The sequence below is a fragment of the Pyrus communis genome, chromosome 9 (assembly GCF_963583255.1).
Source record: "Pyrus communis chromosome 9, drPyrComm1.1, whole genome shotgun sequence".
Taxonomy (NCBI): domain Eukaryota; kingdom Viridiplantae; phylum Streptophyta; class Magnoliopsida; order Rosales; family Rosaceae; genus Pyrus; species Pyrus communis.
This window is the reverse complement of record NC_084811.1, coordinates 3,886,472-3,896,078: the sequence shown is the minus strand read 5'-3', so window position 1 is coordinate 3,896,078 and position 9,607 is coordinate 3,886,472. Positions and strand designations below refer to the sequence as shown.

At 40.5% G+C, this 9,607-nt stretch overlaps 2 protein-coding genes across 3 annotated transcripts; both read left to right on the top strand.

Moving 5' to 3' along the window:
- Positions 1–314: 314 nt before the first annotated feature.
- On the top strand, positions 315–2,449 carry LOC137745486 (probable L-cysteine desulfhydrase, chloroplastic). Of its 2 annotated transcripts, XR_011069690.1 has the most exons (3): positions 315–1,724; positions 1,821–1,980; positions 2,180–2,449. XR_011069690.1 is itself a non-coding variant. In XM_068485442.1 (2 exons), the coding sequence occupies exon 1, from the start codon at positions 380–382 to the stop codon at positions 1,718–1,720; it is 1,341 nt and encodes a 446-aa protein (XP_068341543.1). In that variant the 5' UTR covers positions 315–379; the 3' UTR covers positions 1,721–1,724; positions 2,180–2,449. The 2 variants fall into 2 exon arrangements, 1 of the variants encoding a protein (XP_068341543.1); XM_068485442.1 differs by lacking the exon at positions 1,821–1,980.
- A 2,147-nt stretch (positions 2,450–4,596) lies between these two features.
- On the top strand, positions 4,597–6,816 carry LOC137744132 (probable L-cysteine desulfhydrase, chloroplastic). Its single transcript, XM_068483997.1, has 2 exons — positions 4,597–6,015; positions 6,775–6,816. The coding sequence occupies exons 1-2, from the start codon at positions 4,597–4,599 to the stop codon at positions 6,814–6,816; spliced, it is 1,461 nt and encodes a 486-aa protein (XP_068340098.1).
- The last annotated feature ends 2,791 nt before the right edge of the window (positions 6,817–9,607 follow it).

Sequence of the window (9,607 nt, the reverse complement as noted above, 5' to 3'; positions counted from 1 at the left end):
TTTTAAAAAGGTGTCCTCTCCTTTACCCAAGAGTTTTATTGTACGACTAAAAGGTATATAAATCACGTGCGTGTCACGGAGTGAAAACAAACAAACTGGAAATGGTCAGTCGAGTCATCGAGCGAGCGAAGTGCGTCTTGTTTGGCGCCACCTGATTCGTTAATTCGGTTAATGGCACATCTAATGCACCCCCACTTGTCCCATTTTTTAAATTTCACGCCAAAGTAAATTACAATTTACCCACCCAAGTTTTATTTAATTTCTCTTTTGCCCCTTTGGCTCTCCCAAAGCCTTCGAAGTAACCACTCCTCTCTCTCTCTCAAACGTTTCATGCTCTTCCTCGGCTCCATCATCAACTTCCCCAAACCCAAATCCCCAAATGGCCTCCTCGCCGGACCACCATCTCAACGGCGACCCCAAAACCCACATCTCTAAAAAACCCAAAATTTCCCCCAATTTCATCACCGGGCCCGAAATCGCCGCTGAATTTTCCCACCACGACCCGAACGTCGCCCGGATCAACAACGGCAGCTTCGGCTCCTGCCCCGCCTCCGTCATCGAAGCCCAGCAGCGGTGGCAGCTCAAATATCTCGCCCAGCCCGACCATTTCTACTTCAACGAGCTCAAGAAGGGCATCTACCAATCCAGAACCATAATCAAGGAGCTCATCAATGCAGACCACGTCGACGAGGTCTCAATCGTCGACAATGCCACCACCGCCGCCGCCATCGTGCTTCAGCAGACGGCCTGGGGGTTTTCTGAGAGCAAATTCGACAAAGGGGATGCTGTGGTGATGCTTCATTACGCTTATGGCGCCGTGAAGAAGTCGATTGAGGCGTACGTGACGCGTGCCGGCGGGTATGTGATTGAAGTCCCTTTGCCTTTTCCTTTGAAATCAAATGATGAAATTATCGCTGAATTTAAGAAAGCTTTGGAGAGAGGGAAGGCTAATGGTAGGAGGGTTAGGCTAGCTGTGATTGATCATATTACTTCAATGCCATGTGTGGTTATACCTGTTGAAGAACTAGTTAAGATTTGTAGGGAAGAGGGTGTTGACCAGATTTTCGTAGATGCTGCTCATAGTATCGGGTGTACTGATGTGGATATGAAGCGAATTGGGGCGGATTATTATACTAGTAATTTGCATAAGTGGTTCTTTTGCCCGCCGTCTATTGCGTTTTTGTACTGTAGGAAGTCCCCCAAGTGTCCAGAGTTGCACCATCCTGTTGTTTCTCATGAGTATGGTAATGGGTTGGCTATAGAAAGTGCTTGGATTGGGACACGGGATTATAGCCCTCAATTGGTAGTGCCTTCGGTTTTGGAATTCATCAATAGGTTTGAAGGCGGTATTGAGGGCATCAAGAAGAGGAATCATGAGACCGTTGTTGAGATGGGGCAGATGTTGGCCAAGGCATGGGGAACGCATCTCGGGTGCCCTCCGGAGATGTGTGCCAGCATGATCATGATTGGGTTACCTGCTTGTTTGGGGATCTTGAGTGAGAAGGATACTCACAAGTTAAGGACACATTTGAGGGAGAAGTTTGGTGTTGAAGTTCCCATATATTTCCGACCACCCAAGAATGGGGAGGTTGAGTCAATAAATGGGTATTGTCGAATTTCTCATCAAGTGTACAACAAAGTTGACGACTATTACAAGTTCAGAGACGCAATTAATCAACTTGTTTCTGAGGGGTTCACTTGTGCTCAACTTTATAGCTGATGAGGTATGCTCTGCTTTCACCCATTCTAATGGTTTTTAAGTTAGAAATGTATGGTAATCAGGATTTCTTGTCCTCCCATTTTGTGATTGAAATGCTCAGTTAAATCTTGTGATGAATCCAAGTGCTCTTATTTCCAGAAGTTTTATTATGGTTAGCTGGCGTTTCTTGATTCGGTGGTCGAGATATTTGTTTCAACTTGCAGTGGCCGTGGAAGTAGGTTACTCCTCCCACCTGCCCCCTTTAGAATGTGGTGATATAGGTAGAAAATGTTTACATCCATGGAAAAACTCAATGTAGTATGAATCTTGTAGATTAACAGTTCTGTTGTGTATAAAATTCTTGCCCGATGTATATGCAGTTTATGATATGCAAGGAGGGGGCCTTATTTCTATTATTTGGTACCATGTTTTAATTATTAATAAATTGTTTTTTGACATGTAACTTTCTGCATATTGTAGTCCAATGAAGCACCGAAGAAGCTCTTCTGATGAATAACATCCATGGCTATATCTGCATCGCCTGCATGCCTCAGTAGTAGCAAATGGTTTCGGTACCATTAATCCCTAAACTATTAGAAAAATAAACTGCTGAGTGCATGTGTCGAAGCAGAAACAAATTTCTTCATGGTTTTTGGTGTTTTTGGTTTCCTGGACATGTTAGCTGTCTGTTGAATGCTGTCGGAATTGTTGCTGATGTAAATGTTTAATGACTGTATCGATATTTGCATGCTTAATTATCTCCTAGAATTTAAAACATAAAACTTGAATCGAAATAAGACTCTTTAGAAACGGTTGAGCCTGACCATGACTTAGTTAGGGCATGCTGTATGTAGTGAAATTTTTGCAGCTTGAGAAAGAAGTCTTGGATGGAGGGTTTCCTCATGGACCACAATATGCTGTGGATCCGAAAAGTAACTTGTCTTAGAATGTTGAAATATTAGAAGGTAAGGCAAAGAAAGATTGGTCTCCAATGTCTCCACTTCTGTTATTCGGTTATGCTGATTTTGTTCCGATTTTGTGTTCGTTTTTGGTCCGATCATATTATTCGTATTCCTCTGGATTCCACTTCTTCGTATTCCCGTTCTCTTCAAGGGGTTTTGAGCTTGAAATTTTATTCTTATTCCCCCACATTTTGTTTTCTCCCTACACCAATTGGCGGCTGGTGCAGTTATGCCTATGTTTTCTCAATAGTTTGCACTCTGTTCTTACATTTGAAGTACGAATTCTTTGTAGAAACATTTGACGCAAAGTTGTGTGCTTTCCTCTGCAAGTTTGAATTCTCTTCGATGTAGTTTAGAATTGTAGAGTTGTGTGGTCCTCGACTTATGACTCAAGTGGTTAAAAGTATACACTTGTTGCGATATGGATTTGAAATATAGGATCATTATTAGGTACGATCAAGATGATTCTCAGGTGAGTCATTTTGCATATCATGTTTAGAAAAGAAAAAGTTGAGAGTGATGGGAGGTCAAAGTGGAATAAGAATAGGTGTCAGCTTGAAATATTATTGGCAATACCTAAAGCAAATGGAAACGTTGTATCTATCAAAACAAGCACCACGAATATCAGAAAACGTCGACCCTTGCATCCAAGGTTCTGACAAAAAATATCAGAAAATGTTGTATCTATCGGCATAATATCTACAAATGTACATTTATTCTTTGAATAAAATCTAACGTTATGCCAATTTTCGGTCAACGGGGTTAGAACCGACTTGGCCTACGTCCACAGTCGTTAGTTTCGTTCGACTCTTTGAGTTTGTTCTCAATTTGGTGGACGTTTTGGCCTAGTAAACCTCATGTCCAAATTATTCATATAATAGTATGTTATTGTGGGTTAGATGTGTGAGTTTTTATTTTTATTTTTAACAAACGATATTATCTACACTAAGGGAGAGGGGGATGGGCTTATCCTTACAATGAGTTAGCAATAATATGGTTCAAATTCGTCTTTAGTGAGAATCGAACCTAAGACCTCTCACTTACAAGTGAAGATGAACACCATTAGATCGTAGTACTAAGTGGCAGATGTGTTAGTTAGAACAACGTGCGCAACCTCCTATTTTGAAGTTTGAATCTTCTTCTTTGTAGATTAAAAGAAGTTTAGAACATCGCCTTGTCAAAAGTCAATGTAATAATATGTTAGTTTCTATCTTTTTTAAACCTACCAAGGTCCAAAATTTCAAGCAAAACACACAAGTTTGGTACACATGCTAATAAAACAAGTGAGTTTGGTCGTTGGTCACTGTCAAGAGAGTCATGACAACCATTGAGACAGCATGAGCACAGCCGCAGGAATCTACACGTATCTAACTACGTTGAGAATAAGATGACCGAGTAGGAACTAGTTAAGTACTTCTGCTCATAAGCGTTTGTGTTGAAAGTGCTCTTGGTAAAAGCATAAGTTCTGCTAAAAGTATAGTGTTTTCTGAGTGCTTCAAGCTGAACTTCTTCTGAGAACATTAGGAAGTACTTTAACCACATTCCAGTTTTTTTCCTCAACGTTGTGACTCGTCAGAAGTGCTTTTGATTATCAGAAAATGAAATTAGCCATTTTCCAAAGTAGTGTTCAACGAGCCCTGAAATTTAAAATCCCTTCGATGTCATACATAAAACAACTGATGATTTGGTTGTAGCTCTTGTCATGTGTATAGTCATTAGTCAAGACAAGCAATAAGACATCAAGCGTCCCAAGGATATTACAAATTATTAAGTAGGAAAATGACAGAGTGAGAGATCATCGACCGCAAAAAAAAAAAGAAAAGAAAAAAAAGACACTTTCGACAGCAGTTTAAGGAGCCTTAATCGTGTTTAGTTTCTTGCCTGAACATTTGCTACCATTTTTTTAGTGGTTAAGAGAGTTTACTCCTGGAGGTCATGGCGGAGAAGATTATCATGTTTTTCCGTTACTATGTTCCTCGATTCCTCTGCCCCAATCTTTCCTTCCGAATTTCGAGACCCTCTAATCGCCATTACGGTAACCTTAATCATAATGACACCCAAACCCAAGTCTCCGTTAAGCCGAAACCCTCTTCCTTCATCACAGACACCGAAATCCAATCTGAATTCTCCCACCATGCTCCCGGCATTGCCAGGATCAACAATGGCAGCTTTGGTTGCTGCCCTGCCTCCGTCATCTCTTCCTTGCACCAATGGCAGCTCAAATTGCTCTGCCAGCCCGACGACTTCTACTTGAACGAGCTTCCAAATAGGATACTTGAATCGAGAACAGTAATCAAAGATCTCATAAATGCAGAAGATGTGGAGGAAGTCTCCATTGTGGATAATGTCAGCACTGCTGTTGCTATAGTCCTGAAGCAGACGGCATGGTCTTTCGTGGAAGGGAAATTCGACAAAGGAGATGCTGTCATCATGTTTCGCTGCACTTATGGGGCGGTGAAGAACTCAATCAAGGCCTATTTTTTGCGCGCTGGTGGGTATGCGATCGAAGTTCCATTTAATTTTCCGGTGACTTCAAACGAGGAAATCGTGAGTGAATTCAAGACAGCTTTGAGGAGAGAAAAGGGTATTGGGAGGAGAGTGAGACTGGCGGTGATTGATCACGTTACTTGCATGCCAAGCTTTGTGATGCCGGTTAAGGAATTGGTTAAAATTTGCAAGGAAGAAGGTGTTGAGCAAGTTTTAGTTGATGCAGCTCATGCTGTTGGGTGTGTAGATGTGGACATGAACGAAATCAGAGCGGATTTTTACACAGGTAATTTGTACAAGTGGTTTTTCTGCCCGCCTGCGGTTGCATTCTTGCACTGCAGGAAATCAGTTATGACACATTTAGATTTGCATCATCCTGTTGTGTCTCATGACTATGGAAACGGATTGGTCAAAGAAACCGGTTGGGTTGGGACGAGGGATTATAGTCCCTATCTCGTTCTTCCTTCGGTTATGGAGTTTGTCAACAGATTCGAAGGCGGTGCAGAGGGAATCAGGAACCGGAATCATGATGCTGTTGTTGAGATGGGGAAGATGCTTGCAGAAGCTTGGGGAACCAATCTAGGGTGTCCACCGGAAATGTGTTCGAGCATGGTGATGGTTGGATTGCCGGCCTGTTTGGGGGTTCTGAGTGATGAAGATGCTATGAAGTTGTGGGAACTTCTGTGCAAGAAATTTGGTGTGGAAGTGAAAATACATTATCAAAACCCGAAAGATGGAGAGCTTGCACCTATAACTGGGTACGTTCGAATCTGCCACCAAATTTACAACAAATTTGAGGACTATTGCAGGCTCAGAGACGCAATCAACCAACTCGTTCGCGATGGCTTCAATTGCGGTAATCTTGAGGTATGTATGTTCTTGCCTCCATCCACTTTCTTGGCTTGCAGGCTACCGGTTATTTTTAGCTTCTTTCCTAGAACTCGATTTTGATTTCACTTTGTTTTCTGTAAGTCAAAAGTCATTACTTCCCAACTTGAAACTCAAAATTTGTTCAACTTTAACTTGTACACTCATTTCTATCTTTTCCTTGAAACTCAAAACTGCCTCCTAAAATATATGTGGGACCCACTAGCCAATAAGACTATCTACATGTGCCAATGAATTTGATTATAAATCTTCATTATGTGTTAACATTCAACTTTCAATAGTTAGAAAATATTAAGTTTAAAAGAAGATATTAAGCATTGGAATTTTTTTTGGGTTTATGTGCTTGAGTTGCAGAGATGGAAAAAAATAAAAAAGAAATTGATTAGCATGGTGCACCTAAATCAAATTCACATAACGGAATTAATAGAATCAAGCCAATGTGGAGGGAGTTTTCATTTTTATAGAGTAAAATGATGACTTTTATTCAGTTTTAGGGGAAAAAATAGGATCCAAATCAAGTTCAAGGGGGCAAAATGGAACGAATTTTGAGTTTCAAATAGTAGAGTGAAGACTTTTGAGTTACATGAGACAAAGCGAGATTAAAATTGAGTTCCGGGAGGGTAGTGTATATTGAATTTTTATAGATTTTGATCCAAGTAGTGAAAACCCTGTGCAATAATTTATTAATCTTAGTTTTGTTTACTTGCCACTGACATGGGATTTTATGTTAATCTGCAGATCATGAGGCCTGAAGAAGTCGGTCCGACGAATGACAGGTGATATGATTCCATGTCTCCTGCACACTTACCTTGTTGCAATGGATGGTTATGGTTCATTGAACAAGGTTTGTGGACACATGAAGGTTCCAGATTGTGCCGTTTCGTTGTAACCACCGCCTCGTCAAGTGTTGTTATCAATCCATGTTATAACACACGTTTCTATCAACTATAATGTCCATTAATATTAACATTAGAGTTATAACATTGTGTAATGATGTAACTGTATTATTTGCTTGTGCATGAAGACATTAGTAATTTGACAAGGTTAGGTTGTACGTCCGTTGATACTTGATAGCATAAATGGCACATGACTTCATCTTCAATGGGGATCCTCAATAGAGTTGCTATAATCCTACAAAAGGCTTCCAATGGATTGGAATAGAAATCCCCAAAGCATCTTAATGTATAGGGATTCGCCGGATAGCATTGTTTTAGGAACATTGCTATATTTAGGTGTTTGAGATTTCAACCCCTGTATATTTTTTTGACAATTTTTATTGGCAGTGTAGGGTTCTGTTTTTCCCAAGCTTTGAGGTAGAGTTTTAGGATCCTATTTTTTCTTAATTTACTTGCAGAACAAGGATAATGTATTTCCTGTCGCACCATTTTCATAAATTTGATCCAATGATATACGTTTTGACTTACTCATATGGTTTCTCTCTCCTCATCTGCTAGACCCCATCTCCCTCTCATTCTCTTGGATATTGAAAAGCTTAAAGGCGCCCCACTGTGTTAGTTACATTTTTTTAAGGGATTGGAAGCAGCTGCTCTTCGATGAGGCTTCCGTTGCCACCTGCTCCGCCTTACCCCCTCTTCCTAGGCTCAAAGCCATCTACAGTGAAGCCCCAAATTTTCAAATTGGTGGGGCTGTTCAAGGCAAAAGGTGGATGGCCCCTCGTACAGCTCCCCAATGGTGAATGGCACTTTTGGTTAGTGTTGGTTGTTGGGTGATCTCTTGCTGCTTGGTAGGCTGCAAGATAAGTTTGAAGTTAGTTTCAAATGTGCCTTTGTGGGGCCTTAGCTGTAGGCCTTGAGGCTCACAATCAAAATTAATAAAGTGCTAGGCGTGCCATTGTTATCTCAATATAACAGATGTTGAAATAGATGTGTTTTGTGTGGTTACTTGCACTCCAAGTTACTCAAACTTCTTGTTATCAAAAGATTGTCACAGATGGGTTAAGTTTGCATTAAGTTCTTTTTCTTGCCTTGTAAACAAGGACTTTTAATTCATAATCTTGTATGTTTGAATGAAGGGAGTCAAAAGCCCTTTTAGACTATGTCCTTGATTTCGGGTTGTTCTTAATGAAAACATATCTATTAAGTTAACTAGATCCAGATGCAAATGAGACTCTTAAGTAGAAAATAGATGGAAATAACTTGAATACATGTTGAAAGGTACATTAAGCGACATATCTACTAATTTAGGGGACAAACAAAGAGATTCGGGCAAGATTTCACATTGTCGGGTAAGGTTGAACATCTTGCAGCCATTTCTCTTCGAGTTTACAGGGGTTGTATGCTAAAAGGGATGGATGGTAAACAGGTTTTACATAAGGGAATTGATACTACAACAGTGGGGAAGATAGCAAAGCTTTTAAACTAGATAAAATATAGCTTTTTTTAAGGAGACTATGACTAAAAAGACTAAATCTAGGTTGGTTTTAGCTTTTTTGGATGCAAATCTGGCTTGAGAACAGAGTTTGTATGTTGTTGGAGTGTCTTTGTCTCTGTTGTCTCTTTTTCCTTTTATAGGCGATTTGGCCCGACTGTTAGAGCTTTGTTCTTTGGCGAGGGCTTTCAGAGGCAATGAGTCATCATGTATTTACACCTTAATACCATTAGAAAGTGCTTTTTGGCTGGTAAGAAACTGGTCTTTGTCAGTTGTCACTTTAATCATAGGCACATAGTCTATGCCTTGGCTGAAAGGGCTTTAGTTTGTCCCTGGGCTTGATGTTGGGCTTCGGGCAAGTCCTCATATAATTTGGCATCCTTGGGCCTTCCTTCATTTAAGCCCAATATTCAAATATTAACTCAAATATGGGCTATGAAGAAGGAATTGAAATCTGTAATCTGTTGGCTTCTTTTTGTGGTATGATGAGGTTTGAGTTTTTTTTTTACAATTTTAGATAGCCAGATGGAGCACAAAATTTCATTGTGAATTGCTGCCGTCCTTTCACAGGATACGGCAGAACGCGAACGGACAAGCAGAGTACGGATTTGGACTTTTTTTTCTTCCTTTTCTTCTTCTTAGATCTTTGAAGTGACATGTTTGGAAATGAAATTCAACCCAGAATGAGGGCGGTTTGGAGGAGACTACGGTGGTGATAAGGCTGGCGGCTTCTATGGTAGCGTAGGTAAGCTAGACGAAGGATAACAGAGACATGAGCAGCTTGCTTAGGGTTGCTCTGGTGCAATAAGAGGTGTTGGAGAATCAAAGAGTTAGGTTTAAGTCTATGAGGGAGTTGGGAGCAATGAGTAGCAGCCATTGGTAAGTTCAGGAGATATGATTGATTCAATTGGTTGACTGTGGTAAATTGATTGGATGGTGATGGAGGTAATATTGGATATGGCTGGTAGGTGGTGAATTTGGTGCTGGTGGGTAGTGATGTTAGGTCTGGGTTGAGAGAGGTAGAAGACTCTTTGAATTTGAGTTGTGGTATGTTATTTAAAAAATAATTTAGGTTAAAGGTTAGGGCATAGGGTATAGGGTATAAGATATAGGGTTAGGGTCTAGGGTTTAGGGTATAAGATATCGGGTTAGCGTATAGGTTATAAGGTTTAGGTTCAGGGTA